The 19,389-nt window shown below is 40.4% G+C and overlaps 1 protein-coding gene across 2 annotated transcripts in view; it reads left to right on the forward strand.

Annotated features, from left to right (window-relative positions):
• lig3 (ligase III, DNA, ATP-dependent) overlaps positions 1 to 19,389 on the forward strand; it is a 55,729-nt gene that overhangs the window by 10,579 nt on the left and 25,761 nt on the right. For both annotated transcript variants that reach the window (XM_052035797.1, XM_052035796.1), the window contains exons 4-8: positions 174 to 368; positions 4,135 to 4,286; positions 7,298 to 7,464; positions 15,344 to 15,421; positions 16,134 to 16,302. In XM_052035797.1, coding sequence (XP_051891757.1) covers positions 174 to 368; positions 4,135 to 4,286; positions 7,298 to 7,464; positions 15,344 to 15,421; positions 16,134 to 16,302 — 761 coding nt within the window. The remainder of the gene's footprint in view (positions 1 to 173; positions 369 to 4,134; positions 4,287 to 7,297; positions 7,465 to 15,343; positions 15,422 to 16,133; positions 16,303 to 19,389) is intronic.

Below are 19,389 nucleotides of genomic sequence, written 5' to 3' on the forward strand. Positions count from 1 at the left end.
ATCCACAGCATGTCAATCAGCATTTGCAAGAGAAAAGTAGGTTATACAGGAAAAAATCAGGTACATGTATCTCCTGGGATAATAATAACAATTTTCTGTTGCAGACACTGTCTCACTGTATAGTTTCACTTAATGTATTTCTGTATCTTTTTACTTTCTAAAAATAAATGCAGCTAAAGCAGGGACCCCCAGTGAAGAGCCGTCTACCTCCAGAAGTGCACCATCAGTTGTAATGTGTGACCCCAACCACAAGGATTGTTCCTTGCGGGAATTCCGTAAACTGTGCGCCAATATTGCAGACAAACCGAGCTATAATACTAAAACGCAGATCATACAGGACTTTCTGAAGAAGGGCACTGGTGGAGATGGTAAATTCCTTTTTGTTTATTTTCTAATACAACTCCTACGAATACCTTCTGCTGAAGAGAAGTTTCCAAATGATTGTATTCTTGTCCTTTTTTTTTCAAAAGGAAATATTTAATTCCAAGAAAAACTGGAAACCTATGGCCTTGCCTTGCAATCTACCTGTCTCTAATTATTATGTGTATTGCATGTATCTATTTTGTTTTGTTGAGATGGTAGTTGTGTCATTTCCATGTTTTGGGATGTGTCAGTGTGAAACTGGTGCAGGTTTACTGGGCAGTGCTAGGTAGCAATCTATTATAATCAATATTTCAGTGCTGAGTTAATTTTTTTTAAAAATCTAAGTCTTTGTCATAATGGCAATTATGTGTTTGATATATGATTAGTATTCTCCAGTGGGGACTTTACAAGTTCACTGTTTCTTGTTGTTTCGCAGGACCTTGCTTATGTGACTTTTTAAATACAATGACAAATAATTGATGCTTCTGAATAAGCTGGAAGTTTGGTCAAGCACTGATTAATACATCATCATAGATAAGACCATAAGACAGGTGCAGAATTAGGCCATTCAGCCCATCAAGTCTGCTCTGCCATTTGATCATGACTGATTTATTTTTCCCTCTCAACCCCATTCTCCTGCCTTCTCCCCATAACTTCTGATGCCCTTGCTAATCAAGAATCTCATCAACTTCTGCTTTAAATATACCCAATGACTTAGCCTCCACAGCCATATGTGGCAATGAATTCCACTTATTCACCACCCTCTGGCCAAAGAAATTCCTCGTCATCTCTGTTCTAAAGGGACATCTTTCTATTCTGAGGCTGTGCCCTCTGGTCCTAGACTCTCCCCTCTCCCCCCCACTGGAAACCTCCTTTCCACATCCACTCTATCCAGGCCTTCCAATATTTTGTAGATTTTAATGAGATTTCCACCCCCCCCCCCCCCCACCCCCAATCCTTCTAAACTCCAGCAAGTACAAGCCCTGAGCCACCAAATGCTCCTCATATGTTAACCCTTTCATTCCTGGGATCATTCTTGTAAACCACCTCTGGACCTTCTCCAATGCCAGCACATCCTTCCTTAAACATGTGGCCCAAAACTGCTCATACCACTCCAAATGTGGTCTGACCAACGCCTTATAAAGCCTCAGCATTACATTCTTGCTTTTATATTCTAGTCCTCTTGAAATGAATGCTAACATTGCATTTGACTTCCTTACTACTGACTCAACCTGCAAGTTAACCTTTAGGGAATCCTGCACAAGGACTCCCAAGTCCTTTTGCACCTCTGATTCTGAATTCTCTCCCCATTTAGAAAATGGTCTACACCTTTATTCCTTCTACCAAAATGCATGACCATACACTTTCCTATGCCGTATTCCATTTGCCAATTCTCCCAACCTGTCCAAGTCCTTCTGCAGACTCCCTGCTTCCTCAACATTACCTGCCCCTCCACTTATCTTTGTATCATTCACAAACTTGGCCACAAAGCCATCAATTCCGTCAACCAGAGCATTAACATACAGCGTGAAAAGTAGCGGACCCAACACTGACCTCTGTGGGACACCACTAGTCACCGACAGCCAACCAAAAAAGGTCCCCTTTACTCCCACTCTTTGCCTTCTGTCAGTTTTCTATCCATGCTAGTACCTTTCCTGTAATACCATGGGCTCCTATCTTGTTTAGCAGCCTCCTGTGTGGTACCTTGTTAAAGGCCTTCTGAAAATCCAAGGAAACAACATCCACTGACTCTCCTTTGTCAATCCTGCCTGTTAGTTCCTCAAAGAATTCTAATAGATTTGTCGGGCAAGATTTCCCCTTGACGAAACCGTGCTGACTTCGGCCTATTATATCATGAGCTTCCAAGTTCCCCGAAATCTTATCCTTAATAATGGACTCTAACATTTTACCAACCATTGGAGTCAGGCTAACTGCCCTATAATTTCCTGTCTTTTGCCCCCCCTCCCTTCTTAGAGAGTGGAGTGACATTTGTGATCCTCTGGAACCATTCCTGACTCTAGTGATTCTTGAAAGATCACTACGAATGCCTCCACAATCACTTCAGCTACGTCTTTCAGAGCCCTGGGGTGAAGTCCATCTGGACCAGTTGACTTATCTACCTTCAGACCATTCAGCTTCCCAAGCACCTTCTCCTTAGTAATAACGACTACACTCACTGCTGCCCCCTGACTCTCTAATTTCTGGCGTGTTGCTGGTGTCTTCCACAGTGAAGACTGATGCAAAATGCTTATTCAGTTCGTCCGCCATCTTTTTGTTCCCCATTACTACTCCCCAGCATCATTTTCCAGCAGTCTGATGTCCACTCTTGCCTCTCTTTTACTCTTTATATATCCGAAAAAAACTTTCGGCATCCTTTTTATTTATTACCACACAGAAAGCAGTTTAGCCCATTGGGTTTATATATACTCCCAAAAGAGCAATTCAGTCGATCTAATTTCTCTCTTCTCCCCCCACCAAATTACCGGGTAGTCCTGGAACCTATTTTCTCTTGTATCCCATTGATCCCTTTTGGCTTTAATTCTTTTGCCACTTACCAAAAAAAAGTGGGAAATTTACTGTAACCAATTAAAACAATTAGCACATCTTTGTGATGTGGGAGGAAACTGGAGCACTCGTGGAAGCCGACATGATCATGGAGAGAATGTGCAACTCCATACAAACAGTACCCAAGGTCACAAGCCATGACACAGCAGCATTAACTTGTGTGTGTCTGCTACCATGCTGCCCTTCAATGTTTTTGCCTCGGAAGCAGCAGGGGCCATTTTATATTCCTTGGTGTTTCCTGTTGTTTCACTTTTTAATCATAGTTGTACAACATGGAAACAAGCCCTTCAGCCTTCCAGCTCCATGCTGATCATCAATGCTAATCACATTTTCAAGTACACAGTCCATTGCCTCCTGTGATGTGCCATTGGCGAGTGGTGCAAATACCTTGCTGAAGTCTGTCTGTGTAGACTATGTGAATCATACTGTCCTCAACACAGTTGGTCACCTTAAAAATTCAGTCAAATTAGTTGGATAGGATCTCTCCTTAACAATGTCATGCTGACTGTCCCAAACTCCGTGCAGGTTAATTTTACACATCAGAATTTTTTCCAATAATTTCCCAACTACTGATGTTAGACTTGCCACCCTGTATACACCTGGTATATACCTGCTGCTGCACTTGAATAAAAAAAAACTACTTTCACTGTCCTCTGATCATTTTCACCTCCTGAGACCTCAGTCCTAATGTATGCACCTACCATGTACACCTGGAGTTGTTTCATCATTTTTGTTTGTGTTTATACTGAATTTATTCAGTGAAAATGACTAATCAAATTGGATTAAAATTTGAAGAAATAATGTATTGGTATTTCCTGGTGATTAGTTTTCACCCCTTATACTGAATTGCAACTATATTATTTTACTTATAAGTTATATATGTTGCGCTAGCATAATATCTGGTGTATAGATGGTTCCCCTCATTTTTATAGTTCAAATTTTAGAAAACTTTTGGAAAAGGTTGGGCCTGCTACCTGAACCTACTGATTGTGTCTGGTATTTTCTGTTTTTTATTTCACATTTTCCCAACCTGCAGTTTTATTTTTAACTTTAATTTATCGTATGAATACACTGGTGTGCAAGTTATACCAGTATACAACTCATTTTCATCCCCACGCCATCCCTCTTTAGTCCCTTCCTAAAATACATAGAAGGTCGACTTGTACACTGGTTTTTACAGTAATTCTTTTTTTTTAACCCCCTCAGGTAAATTCCACGGAGATGTATATCTGACTATAAAGCTACTTTTACCAGGTGTGGTGAAAACTGTGTACAACCTAAGTGACAAACAGATTGTCAAACTGTTCAGCAGAATATTTAACTGCAACCTTGATGACATGGTTCGAGACTTAGAGCAGGTTTGTTGCATTGCTTCACTTCAACTGGTATAAAGACAGACTGCTACGAATACACACCTGAGATCATGAAGGAAAAAAAGATGTAGTTGGTTGTGTGAAGAGCAAGTACAGGCTAGGATGTTTTGGGTGTATAGTTTTCATCAGAACTAAAGTAGATTAATTTTAGTAAAATGAAGCAGAATTAATAGAAATGCTATTTTTAAAGAGAGAACAAGGGATTAAGTAATCTAACTGCTAAGTGAGTTAAAAGTAATAGTGAATCAAAGTGGCAACAGGAAAAGTTGAGGGAAGTCTAAGATAGTGATAGGGAAATTATTGAAAACATTTGAGGGACAGGATTAATCTGCACTTGGAGAGGCAGGAATTAATTCAAGGATAATTGCCTTTTTATCAAAGGGACATTCTGTTTAGTTTGATTGAATTGTTCGAGGAGATAACCACGTGTCTTCATGAGGGTGGTGTTGTTGATGTAGTCTGTGTGGACTTCGGTAAAACCTTTAAGGGAGAATGGGAGACTGATCCAAAAGGTGTGAGCCCATGGGATCCATGGCAGTTTGGCAAATTAGATATGAAATTGTCTTGGCGATAGAAGGCAGAGGGTATTGGTCGAGGGTTGTTTCTGTGATTGGAAGCCTATGTGTGTGCTGTAGGCATCAGTGTAGGGATCCTTGCTCTTTGCTATTAACATTAATGATTTGGATATGTATGTAGGAGGTGTGATTAGTAAGTTTGCCGATGACATGGGATTTTGCTGGTGTTACAGATGGTGAGGAAGATTGTCTTTGACTACAGCATGATATTGATGATTTGGTAAAATGGGCAGAGAAATGGCAGGTAGTATTTGATCCTGAAAAATGTGTGGTATTGTAGTTTGGGAGGACAAATAAGATAAGGAGGTGCACAGTGCATGGTAGGACCCTAAGAAGTACTGAGAACAGAAGGGTCTGGGTATACATGTCCAAGGATCTCTGAAGGCAGCAGCACAGGTACATAAGGTGGTTAAGAAGATAAATGGAATACTTGCCTTCATTAGCGGGAACGTAGAACATAAGAGCAATGATGTACAGCAATATAAAATAATGGTTAGGCCACAGCTGTACTGTTCACCACGCTACAAGAAAGGTGATTGCAGTGGTGAGGATACAATAGAGATTTGCCTGGGATGGAGCATCCCGGCTTTGAGGAGAGACTGGATAAACTGGATTTCTTTGGAGTGGAGAGGGCTGAGGGATAATCTGATTGAGGTATACAAATGTTGAGGAGTATAGTTGGGTAGAAACTTTTTTCCCTTTATCGGTGGAGTCCATGACCGGGGGTGTGGGTTTAAGGTATGGGGTAGGGGATTTGAGAGGTTTTTTAAACCCTGTGCATTGAAAATTGGAACAAGCTTCCTGAAGGGGTGGTGGAGGCAGGAACTCTTAATATCTAAGAGATATTTAGAGGAGCATTTGAAATGCCATGGTGTACAAGGGTGTGGTGGAATGCTGGGAAATGGATTATGATGCCTGGATGGGCACTGAGCCCAAGGACCCGTTTTCATGCTGTATGACTCTTTAAAAATAGAAAATGTTGGGAGAATGCTTTGGACCCACTATTCACTACATGCAATAATTTAGGCGTAAAATTCATGAAATACTAGCTTTTTTTCCTCTGCAGGTACTGAATGATTTTGGAAATGAAGATTGTAATTTAATTACAGTGGGCAAAAGTCAAGCTGAAAGTCCTAATCAATAGCTACACCCCGTTTCTGGGGGATGTGAAAATATTTTTTAAAAGGCATATTGTTTAGGCAAGACCTAGCATTTTGGTCATGGTTGTGTTGTGTTTGGAGGGTGGGGTGGTTGAAGAAAAGACTTGGATGCCAGATACTTAGAAATGAACTTGAACTTTCTGCTCTGTATAGTTCTTGTGCAATCCTTTTGCTAACTGAGCCATCACTCTCTAGTATATTCAATATGATACTTATACAAGTATTAAGCAAAAATCACTGGAAGTGCAATAATGATTTTTAGTTGAATTTATGGCTCTTTATTTGCTCTTTATGGGCAACACAAAACAATTTCCAATGATTGGCAGCTTTGTGGCTTGTACTTTGACAACTGTGCAAAGCTCGTTTTGGATTGATAAGTTTCACACCCAACTGAGGAAAGGATTTCTTATCGTACCAAAACAATTCTGGGCATCCATTTTGTTTGAAAGGAATATTTAAATATTTGAGAGTATGGGAAGGTATTGTAAGTCATTTCCAGCCCTTACTCAGTAAAATATTTTTGTAGCAATAAACCTCTTTAAAGCTGGGTGTTTTAAACAAAGCACACAATTACTTCTGCATTGAGTAGATTTTATGCCAATAGATACCAGTTTAAAAACCCTGACATTTTCCTTCCGATTCTCCAGGTGGCGTATCAGTCACAATTTGGATTGTAGGTAGTGGCTTAACTCTGCTGGGAAATGGAATTGCAATAGCTAAATGACTTGTTATGCACTTTTTCCTCCCTCCCAGTCACTCCCAAAGTTGTTCACTTTTTGTACTGTGGCTCTTTTAATAGATTGTAATTGTTTGAACTTGGAGCATCAGCAACTGGTGCACAAGTAACACTGTTGTCTCCAAAATCAAAAGATTATGGATTCAAGTTTGACTTCAGGGGTTTGTAGAATCTGGAATGACCACCTTGGTGAAGTAGAGAGCGTGTTGAGTAGTTACTGCTATCTTTGGTATGAAAAATTAAACTAGTGGTCTGTCTGCTTTGAGCAGACCCATGGCTTTAACAAATAAAATCCCCTGGTTTTATTTTGAGCAGCTGAGTTCTGGACTGACATACCCAATATTTATCCCTCAAGCAGTATCACTAAAACAAATTATCTGGTCACTTGTTTGTAGGATCTTGTGCATGAATTGCTACAGTAGTTTCTGCATTACAACAGTGTTAGATTTTAAAATATCTATAGGCTGTAAAGTGCTTTGTATATCAAGGAGGCATATAAACTTGCATGTTTTTCTTTTACCCCAGGGTGATGTCTCTGAGACTGTGCGCATCTTTTTTGAACAGAGTAGAGGTTTTCCCCCTGCTCATAAGAGTGTCATGACAATTCAAGATGTTGACGCAGCTCTCACGCAGCTTTCTAAACTGACCAGGGAAGAAGATCAACAGAAGGAGCTGCAGACTATTGCTTCCAAGTAAGTCTCTCTGGTTTTCTGCAATGCCTACTAACCTTATTTTGAAACAAGGATGCTAATGGATTCAAATCATAGATCTGCATAAGTCTCTCAACCTCCTCTGTATTGGCAGTCATACGTGAAACAGAATGGTGACATTTACCTGGATGAAAGACCCTAAAGTTGCTGAATTGCACAATCAATATTTTTCCTGGTTTAAAGTAAACCGAATTTCAGGTAGGTGTCCTCTGCAGCAATGACACAGTTGCTGGGTATAAAGTTAAATTTGTTTTGTTCTTTTGGCTGTGGTAAATTTTTTCAGTAATTTTAGTGGTGATGACTGTGAGCGAGGTTTCATGTACACAGCACATGACAGCCACTGTTGTGGCCTTTATTCGCTAACTGTGATTCAAAAACTTGTGAAGAGCATGATCTTGAGTCGTGTTTCTTATTTTGTAGTGTCCTCACATATGAATGCAGCAATAGCTGGTCACAAAGATATCCACCTGACTTGTGTTTGCCAGTTTCCCAGAATGAAGCCATTCTTGGCTTATAGCATTAAGATTTAGAGTCTCAGCCCATAGTGGAATTAAAGAAAAAATTAGGAAATGCCGATCTGATGCGTGAATGCACGATGACTATATGTATATATTTGAAACTAATCTCGTGGAAGCATCCTTGTTTGTAAATTGACTTGTGCTTAAGCTGATGCCAGCATGTAAGCATAATATCTAGGTTGCATGTTCTGTGAAAGGTTAGCATTTTTGCATATAAATTTTGCAACTTTCTACAATTAGCTCTGGAACTAAAGGAAAAGAACTGTTCATTTTCATTTTTTTTCCTCCATGATTTTGTTTTTGTTTTGACCATCAAAGCGGTACTTAGCTTGAGGGAAGATTATTTGGATTTTTGAGTCTTTTCTGCCTGCCTTAACTCAGGTATTTATGCTTCTGCATTTTTGATTACCTTCGTAAGTTAGTTCTTGACTCCTTCACTGCTTGGATAGTACTTTGATGAGTCTTGATGTCCAAACAACTTTTAGTAAAGGGCCCAGAATGAATAAAGAAACTTTCCCTCGGGATTTCATTAAGCAGTTGAATCTGTCTTGTTCCTTCACAGGGTCTTTCTCACATCTTCAGAACTAGCAACACAAGACATCATTCACAGTTAATGGGCAAGCAGAATTGTTGAAGAAACAGTGACGTGATGCACACTTATTGATAAGAATTAAACTAGTCCTTTGAAAGGACTATAATAAATGTACAGTTTATATTATTTTCTATGGGGGGGAAAAATTCTATACAACTTTTTAAATTTTAGTTTAAAGACCTGGTCTTGTAGAACAGTACAACATAAGAACAGGCCTTTCTGCCCACCATGTCTGCACTGACCAGGCTGCCATTTAAACTAATTCAATCTGCCTGCACATGGTCTGCATCCCTCTATTCCCTGCTTGTTCATGTATCCCTCTAAATGCCTCTTAAAATTGCTATTGTATCTACTTCTACCACCTCCCCTGGCAGCATGTTCCAGGCACCTACCACTTTTTTTTCAAAAAAAAGACTTGTTTCATCTTCTTTAAACTTTCCCCTCTCACCTTTAAACCTATGCTCTCTGGTATTTGATATTTCCACCCTGTGGGGGGAGAGACCCTGACCATCTATCCCATCTATGCCTCTCATAATTTTATATACTTTTATCAGTTGCCCCTCTGCCTCCAACACTCCAAAGAAAAGAATTCAAATTTGTTCAACCTCTCCTTGTAGCTAATACTCTCCAATCCAGGCAACATCCTGGTGAACATCTTCTAAAACCTCCATATAGTGTGGTGACAGATTGCACACAATACTCTAAATGTTGCCTAACTAAAGTTTTGTACAGCTGCAATGAGACTTTCCGAGTATTGTACTCAATGCTCCAACTAATGAAGGCAAGCATGCTGTATGCCATCTTTGCCATCTTTACCATCCTATACACCTATTTTGCCACTTTCAGGGAGCTATGGACTTGCACCCTGTATATCCCTCTGGGTGTCAGTGCTCTTAAGGGTCTGGACATTTACTGTATACTTCTCTTTTGCATTTGACCTCCCAAAATGCATCACCACACACTTGTCTAGATTAAGCTCCATCTGCCATTTCTCTTCCCACATTTCCAACTGATCTACATCTTGCTGTATCCTTTGACAACCTTCCCTACCATCCACAGCTCTACCACCAATTTTTGTGTCGTCTGTACACTTACTAACCAGATCGGCTACATTTTCATGCAAATCATATATACCTAGCAGAGGTCCCAGCACTGATCCTTGTGAAGCACCAGTGATCACAGCTCCAGTTGGAAAATCACCCCTCCACCACTACCCTCCTGTCTTCTATGGCCAAGCCAATTTTGGATTCAACTTACCAACTCACTGTGGATCCCATGTGGCTTAATCTTCTGGACCAGCCTACCACGAGGGACCTTGTCAAATGCTTTACCAAAGTCCATGTAGACAACATCTACTGCCCTACCCTTGTCAATCATCTTTGTCATCTCCTCAAAAAACACTCAGATCTGTGAGAAGGACCTCTCCCACACAAAGCCTTGCTGATTGTCCTTAAGTCCATGCTTTTCCAAATGTGAGTAAATCCTGTTCCCAAGCATGTTCTTCAATAATTTCCCTACCACTGATGTAAGACTCACTGACTGATAATCACAAGACAAGGTAGCAGAAGTAAGCCATTCAGCCCATCGAGTCTGCTTCAAAGAAAAGGGAAAAAAGAAATGAGAAATTGGTGGGGGGGGGGCAAAAAAAATATTATTCTAACCCCAATTTCCAGCCTTATCCCCATATCCCTTGATACCCTGACTAATTAGATATCTATCTCTCTCTTCTTTAAATGCCTCCAATGATCTGGCCTCCACTGCTGTACATGGCAAGGAATTCCACAAATTCACCACCCTCTGGCTAAAGAAATTTCTCCTCCTCTGTTTTAAACCTGTACCCTCTAATTCTAAGATTGTGCCCTCTGGTCCTGGACTCACCCACCAAGGGAAACAGCTTGGCCACATCTACTCTGTCCAGTCCTTCCAACATTTTAAATGTTTCTGAGGTCCCCTCTCATTCTTCTGTACTACAGTGAGTACAGTCCAAGAGCCGACAAACGCTCATCATATCTAAGCCCTTTCATTCCGGGAATCGTCCTCGTAAATCTCCTCTTGAACCGTCTCCAACATCAGCATATCCTCCCTAACATATGGGGCCCAAAACTGTGCACAGTATGAGGCCTCACTTGTTCCCCGTAGAGCCTCATCAACACTTCCTTACTTTTATACACTATATCTCTCGAAATGAATGCCAACATAGCATTCGCTTTCTTTACCACCGATCTGACCTGGTGGTTAACCTTTAAGGTATCCTGCACAAGTACCCCCAAGTCCCTTTGTACTTCTGTACTTTGAATTTTCTCTCCTAGATAATAATCTGCCCTTTTATTTCTGTTTCCGAAGTGTACAACTGCACATTTCTCAACATTGAATCTCATCTGCCATTTCCTTGCCATCTCCTAAACTATCTAGGTCTCTCTGCAACCTTCCTGTCTCCTCAATATTCTCTACTCCTCCACCTATCTTGGTGTCATCCGCAAACTTAGCCACAAAACCATTTACTCCGTCATCCAAATCGTTAACGTACAAGGTAAAAAGAAGCGGCCCCAACACCGACCCCTGCGGAACGCCACTAGTAACCGGTAGCCAACCAGAACAAGATCCTTTTATTCCCACCCTTTGCTTCCTGCCAACCAGCCAATGCTCCACCTATTCTGTTATCCTACCTGTAATTCCATGACCTCTCATCTTGTTAATCAGTCTCTTATGCAGCACCTTGTCAAAGGCCTTTTGAAAGTCTAAATACACGACATCTACTGTCTCTCCCTTACCCACCCTACCTGTGATTTCTTCAAAAAACTCCAATAGGTTGGTCAGGCAGGATCTTCCCTTCACAAAACCACGTTGGCTGGGACCTATCTTGCCTTGCACCTCTAGGTATTCCATAACCTCATCCTTGAGGATCGATTCCAATAACTTTCCCACCACCGACGTCAGACTAATAGGTCTCTAATTTCCTTTATGCTGCCTCCCACCTTTCTTATACAGCGGAACTACATTTGCGACCCTCCAGTCCTCCGGAACCATGCCGGAGTCTATCGATTCCTAGAAAATTATCACCAATGCCTCCGCTATCTCTAAAGCCACCTCCTTCAGAACCCGGGGATGCACCTCATCTGGTCCGGGAGACTTATCAGTCTTTAGCCCATTTAGTTTTCCTAGCACCTTCTCTCTAGTAATCTTAACTGAACTCAGTTCCCTTCCGTGAGACCCCTGACTAACTGGTATATTGCTGATGTCCTCCACAGTGAAGGCCGATGCAAAGTACTCGTTTAGTTCTTCTGCCATCTCTTTATCATCCATTATAATCTCTCCTGCACCGTTATTGATTGGTCCTACATCAACCCATATCTCTCTTTTACTCCTTATATATTTAAAAAAACTCTTAGTATCCTTTCGAATGCTATCTGCCAACTTCCTTTCATAATTCATCTTTTCTTTCCTAATGACCTTCTTAGTTTCTTTCTGCAGGTATTTAAAAGTTTCCCAGTCTTCTGTTTTCCCACTAATTTTTGCTTCCTTGTATGCCCTCCCTTTTGCTCTTATTTTAGCCTTCACCTCTCTCGTTATCCACATTTGTGCCTTTTTTCCATTCAAAACCCTTTTTCTTGGAATATATCTATCCTGCATTTTTCTTATTACTTGTAGAAATTCCATCCATTTCTCCTCCGCCGTCCCTCCAGCCAGCTTACTCTTCCAATCAATTTGGGCCAACTCCTCTCTCATACCACTGTAATTTCCTTTGTTCCACTGAAATATTGATACACCAGTTATCAGCTTCTCCTTCTCAAATTTGAAACTGAACTCAATCATATTGTGATCACTAGTTCCCAATGGTTCCTTTACCTTTAGTTCCCTAATCACCTCCAGTTCATTACACAGCACCCAATCCAAAACAACCGATCCCCTGGTGGGCTCATCAACGAGTTGCTCCAAAAAACCGTCCTGTACACATTCCACAAACTCACTCTCCTGAGATCTACTGCCTTGTTGGATTTCCCAGTCCACCTTCATGTTAAAATTCCCCATAATTATCTTCACATTGTCACTCTGGCATGCTTTTTCTATTTCAAACTGCAACTTATGGTCCACTTCCTGACTGCTATTAGGGGGCCTATATATAACTGCTACTATTGTCCTTTTACCCTTGCTATTTCTTAGCTCCACCCATAAGGATTCTGCCTCTTCTGACCCAATGTCCTTCCTTTCTATTGATTTTATATCATTACTAATCATCATGGCCACACCTCCCCCTCTGCCTACCTGCCTATCCTTCCTATACACTGTGTACCCCTGGACATTCAGTTCCCAATCACATCCGTCATAAAGCCATGACTCGGTGATTGCCACAATGTCGTATTTATTAACCTGTAGTTGTGCCACTAGGTCATCTACTTTATTCCTAATGCTACGTGCATTTAAATATAGCACATTTAGCCTAGTATCTGCTATAGATTTTGTTGTACTTCTATTGTTCAGCAAATTATCCTGACTTCTCACCTGCCTGTCGTTCTTGCCATCCTCACTGCACACTGTCTTGGACTTGTTTCTATAAACCTCTTCCCTTACCCTAACATCTTGTATCCTAACATCCTGATTTCCATCCCCCTGCCTGATTAGTTTAAACCCTCCCCAACAGCTAAATTAAACATTCCCGCCAGGATATTGGACCCTTTGGAGTTTAGGTGTAACCCATCCTTAGTGAATAGGTCATGCCTCCCCCAAAAAAGGTCCCAATGATCCAGAAATCTGGATCTGATAGTTTCCTGAATTATCTCTGTTGCCCTGATTAAACGAAGGAACAAAATTGATTATTCTCTTTTATCTTTAGAAATAGCCACATGAATATCAATGGCATTCCAGCCTAACTAAATATTACTTAAAAACCATCAGTACTGTTCTTTGTTTGATGTTCTTACCGGTGTTCTTCGCCCTTGTATAAGCCTTCACTTTGTTTAAAATGGGCCCTGCCTACTTGAAGATTACATTCACTCTAAGTTACCTTTTTAATATTTGTTTTATATAGATGAGGAAATGGGAATTGTACTTACCTGTGTATTGAACAGATTCCAGGATTGGTCCATAGATTTGTCAACAAAATAATTCTTATTTGCATTGGAATCAACTTCAATGTATCAGCGCATTCCTTGTATGCTTTTATGAGAGGAGTATGATAATGAATGGGAGCAAGAGTAGGACATATTGCTCAGTAATTGAAAATGCTCATGGCTGCTTTTGATCTTTAACCTCCCAGTCTTCATCACCTCTTATTTCCCATATAACCTTACACCAAACCCCTATAAGGTTTTTCTTATGTATTACTCAATCTGGAGAAGAAATTCTACCATACCTCTCAAGTGATCCACCTTCATCTTAAGACTGTGGCCTCTTGATTCATGGTGGACGAGTCTTGAAAAATGTTCCTAGCATTTACCCTGTCAAACCCTCTCGGGATTTAATGTGTTTTAGATTACCTTTTCATTCTTCTAATTTCTGAGAGAGCATGGGTTCATTCAACTCACTGGACAACTCCCTCGTATCAGGAATCAATTGGCTGAGTCTACACTGCATTTCTTCGTGACAAGTACATATCCTTCTAAATAATTTATTGGTTAGACTGCATTTAGAGTATTGTGTGCAGTTCTGGTTGCCACACTACTGGACGGATGTGGTAGCAATGAAGACAGTGCAGAAGAGATTCACCAGGATGTTGCCTGGAATGGAGTGCTTTACTTATAAAGAGATTGGAGAGGCTGGGTCCATTCTCACTGGAATGTAGGAGGCTGAGGAGTGACCTTTTTAGAGGTTTATAAAATTTATGAGCAGCAGAGATAGGATAGGTAGTCAGAATCTTTTTTTCCCAGGTCAGGGGAACCTAAAACTAGAGGGCACAGGTTTAACTAGAGGGGAGAAATTTAAAGGAGATCTGAGGGGTAAGTTTTTCCACACAGAGGGTGGTCGATATCTGGAATGAACTGCCAGAAGAGGAGGTGGAGGCAGATGCAACATTTAAAAGGTGTTTGGACAGATACATGGATAGCAAAGATGCAGAGGGATGTGGGCAAATGAGATAAACACACACAGGCGTCATGGTCAATGTGGACATGAGCCAAAAGGGACGATTTCTGTGCTCTATTCTTCTGTTTCTATGAAGAAGACCACAGCCCTGTACAGTTGCAGCAAGATTTCTTCACTCCTTTTGTCTTGCAATAAAGAATGATAATCCATTTGCCTTCCCAATTACTTGCTGTACCCACATGCTAACTTGGTTTCTGAAAACGAGTATTTAATTATCACCACCATTTAAATAATCTGTTTTTCTGTTACACTAAAGTGGATAGTATGGTATTTCCCCACATTATACTACATCTGCCAGCTTTTTGACCACTGCTTTAACCTGTCTGAAATCTTTAGTAGGTTCTTTGTATCCTCCTTACCACCTGCTTTCCAGCCTATCTTTTCAGCTAATGTCGTTCATTGTGCTGTCCCCTTTCCATTTTAAAATAATTGTACAAGGGTCACTAATCCCAAGGTATTCTGTTAATTATTTTTAATTAATCACTCATCACTACAGTGTATCAACTATTCCTTGATGACCTTACAGCATGCTTTTGGCTTTTTAAATGCATTCAATAAATCTTTTCCCTTTTAGTCTCTTATGCCTGAATGTTACAGCTGTGTAATCATTTGCATGCATTCTGGCAAAATAATCATGGAATTAACCTAAAGTCTGGTCTTTTGTGTTTTACAGATGCACAGCTAATGACTTGAAATGCATTATCAGATTGATTAAGCATGACCTACGGATGAATTCTGGTGCAAAACACGTGTAAGTGAGATGATTCTATCATTGGAAGTTTGAACCTTTCACTTTAGTGGATCTTTTATCCTGAAGATTTTGGTTTTTCTGTTACTAAATATATTTTATATTTGCCCTTTTTATTTTTGTGGCCATTATAATACTGACTGTTTAACTCCCTATTGCTTTGACTCATTGGTAGACCTGATCTATTCTGCCAGTTGCAACATTCAGCAAGCTACTTCCCACAAGCCCAATTTCCGCACCTCCCCCGCGACCCCGCCCATATCATCACCACCACCACCACGTCGTATGGATGCACATTATGTGCGTGTGTGGCCTTGGTAATTTGCTTCTGGTGTGCTGCAGGCAACGGTATTACAATTTTGTGAAATACAATTTCCTTGTATTTGGTCCATTCATGTCAGTACTTCTGAAATAAGGTTTTGCATTTTTTTTATGTTCTTTACCAAGTACAACAGAGAATGATAGTTTTCTTTAACATTAGGGATGTTAGGGCAGAAAAGAAGATGAATATTTTGACTTCTGCTCTTTTCAAAATTTGAATGCATGTCTCATTTTTGTTCTAACTTTCTAGTCAATTTTTTTGGATCATTCCTCCCAGATATGTGGAATTCTCAAGTTACAAGCTTTGTTTAACTTGCATTGATCAAGTACATTAGTTTCGCTAATTGTTTCAATCGCTAAATCCGGTTGAAAGTTCAATTGTTTTTGTATATAGGTTGGATGCTCTAGACCCCAATGCTTATGATGCATTCAAAGCTTCCCGTAATTTGCAAGATGTGGTTGACCGTGTTCTCCAGAACCAGCAAGAGTCTGAGCGAGTACCTGGAATGAAGAAAACACTCAGCATTAAGGCCAACCTTTTAACCCCAATACAACCGATGCTGGTAAGGAATAAAGTGTTGGATTTAACTCTGTCTGATTGTTTGCAAGTTGATGGACTGGGGAAAAGACATGGCACCTGGGTTTAACAGGCTAAAGTTTATTATCGAAGGTCAGAGCTGAATAATAGAGTTGGGATTTGTCCTTATAAGAACCAAGGCACTTAATTTAAAGGTGGTTTTGGAAGTTGGCTGTCGATTTCATGTACGTTGCTATTGCTCCAGAAAGATCAGCACTGTCTTATGAGGGGTTAGGACGCAACTTTATGAACCGTAAATATTAATTAATGCATTTTTTTCCTCACTCAGATTATGATGAGGAAGATGCTTTTTTTTGGTAATGTTCCTCTTTTAGACAATCATTTGGCAAAAGGCCTGGGCACAAGTGATCAGAGAGTGTTCTGTTCTGGCCTCATGTCAACTTAATTTTTGTTCCAACTGTGCCATTTTGCTGACTGAGTATCAATGGACACTTCATCATCTGCTCAGCCCAACAGTGACCATTTGTGGGCACGCCACAGTGGGACCAAATGCTGCACTTTGCAGCATAAGCCTCCTGATACTTGTTGCAAGTGGGATCACTAATTTCACTTCGCCCCTGCACCCCCCCCCCCCCCCCCCCCCCAGTCCATGGGATTGGAAGCCAACTCGTGTCATTTTCCAAACTAATTTTTTCTTGGTCACATCCAAAACATTTTGAGAGTTTTTGAATTTAATCCCCAAAATGGTCTTGGAACGTGGTATGTGACTAAGTTTGTTGCTTGCTGTAATCTTTTTGCATGCAACCACACTTTTCCTTGGCTATACATCAGGAGAAGTCTGCTATTGTAATTAGGTAGTATTACTGAAAATAGCTTTCAGCTTTTAAAGCAGAGATTTTGTTTTGGAAAATGAATGGTGCTGTGGCGAATTGAAGAATGGCTGAACATTGAGTTGAAAATGAAAATTAGGAGAAGCTACAGGTACTAGAAATATGAAATAAAACAAAATGTAGGAAACACTAGGGTCAGATAATATCTGTGGAAAGAGAAACAGTTAACATTTCAGTTTGAAGAGCATTCATCGTTGTTAACTCTGTTTCTCTTTATACAGATGCTGTTGTACCTGCTGAATGTTTACAGCATTTTCTGTTTTAAATACAGTTGAATATATCCAAGGCATCCTGTATCAGCAGTATGGGAGGAAATTCTCTAGATAATTGCTCAGAAAGCATTTACATTAATCAATACCACAAGAGTTGCTCCAAGAACATGGATATAGTGCAGGAAGTAGTTCTAACTATTTAATGTAAGCTCGATTAGGTCAATGAATTAAGTTTTCGAATGGTGAGCATTACTTAATTTGTCTGCTGCCTAATTCATTACACTCGCCATCATCCACCCACCAGAAGTCTTTATCATTCGGTATTTGATCTTTAAGTGCACAAGCTTTACCTCATTACCTCAGCACTTTTGCAAATGCTGCAGATCATAGCTCACAAATTCTGAAATGTATTGAATAATGAAAGCTACATCATTAATTGTAGTATCTTTTAATTCCCTTTCACGCTCATTCATTCCTACTACTATACACCACCTTCTTGTACAACTGTGTCAGCAAGTATCAATGGACAGGACAGCTGATGATTTAGAGTATTGAAATGTGCATTTTCTGTTGACTTCTATCTATGTGCTGACAGAGAAAGAATGACAAAGGGAAAGTAAGGACCATGGTAAATGGAGAGAAGTAGTTGGGATTCTACTATATGGCTCGTGTGTGATTTGATCCCAAAGATCCTTGGGGGGGGGGGGGGTGATGGGGGTAAAGGATTGGGGGGTTGGGAGGAAGGCTATTTGTGTCAGTTTCCTTTCTTCTGCTGCTCCATCTCTTGCCAACTTTGCAGTAGGTGGTGGCAAAGATTATTCACTTGTAATGGTCAGATTATACAGCCAATCTTGGAGTAATGCTGGGCCTATCCAGAGCAGCCTATTAGCATCTTGAGGATGCAGGGCTACACTCCACAATGTTCTATATTCCAGCCTGACTCTCCATGTGGGTCTACTGTGCATGTACGTGCATTTCATATTGAAGTTGTGAGGTGTATCATTGAGTTTTAATCCTTGTTGCTCAGTAACTAGCTTTTGAGTTAACTAATAGAGAAAGAAAGGATTGTGACTACTGCTTATTCAGCTGCATGATGCACTGCCCAAAGTCTGTCACCTGCTGTGCATTATTGAGCTAAGAGAATAGCTCCCTGAAGAGCTTTGGTGGATATGGTCCTTGCTGGTTGCCCTTCTAATTTCTCCTCTGTTTCTTTCTCTCCTCTTGTATCAACATTGCTCTGCAAGGCCTCTGGAACCACCCTCAATAGGTCCCAGTTTGTTGTCACGTTACAAATTTTTAATAGAAAAAGGCACTACGTGGCTCAATTCAGAATCCACTAACTATTCCATTATTGACCAATCTGTGTTTTATAAAACTTCTATATTTTTACCTGCACTTTCAGTAACGGGACTTCCAATTGTGGTAGAAAGGGAGCTGACCAGAACAGGAGTGTCGTCCATTGAACTACTTGTAGATATTACGGTTTATGTTTGTGACCAACAAAGGGGAAATTGGGTGAGGGCAGAAAATTGCTTGTCTCTGCATATTTTCATTCAATCAGCAAATCCCTTCCAAGTGTTTGAACTTCTCTTTTTTCTTCTATTTGTAGCCTAATTTCAGAACCTTATTTTTGTACTTCAAAATAGCATTAAACCATGCTGACCACAGTGTCGTATTATTCCTTATGGCTGCTGGGTTAGTTGAGGGCAGCAGTGAGGGGTATTGCAATGGTTGTAAGTTCTGGATGAAGGTTGGAGAGACCATCATGTGATATTGGTATTGGTTTATTATTGTCACTTGTACCGAGGTACAGTGAAAAGCTTATCTTACAAACCGATTGTACAGGTCAGTTACATTGGGTCAGTAAGAGTGCTTTGATGTAGTACAGGTAAAAACAATAACAGTACAGAGTAAAGTGTCACAACTACAGAGAAAGTGCAGTACAATAAGGTGCAAGGTCACAACAAGGTAGATCGTGAGATTATAGTCCATCTCATTGTATAAGGGAAC

Source organism: Pristis pectinata, chromosome 21 (assembly GCF_009764475.1).
Source record: "Pristis pectinata isolate sPriPec2 chromosome 21, sPriPec2.1.pri, whole genome shotgun sequence".
Taxonomy (NCBI): domain Eukaryota; kingdom Metazoa; phylum Chordata; class Chondrichthyes; order Rhinopristiformes; family Pristidae; genus Pristis; species Pristis pectinata.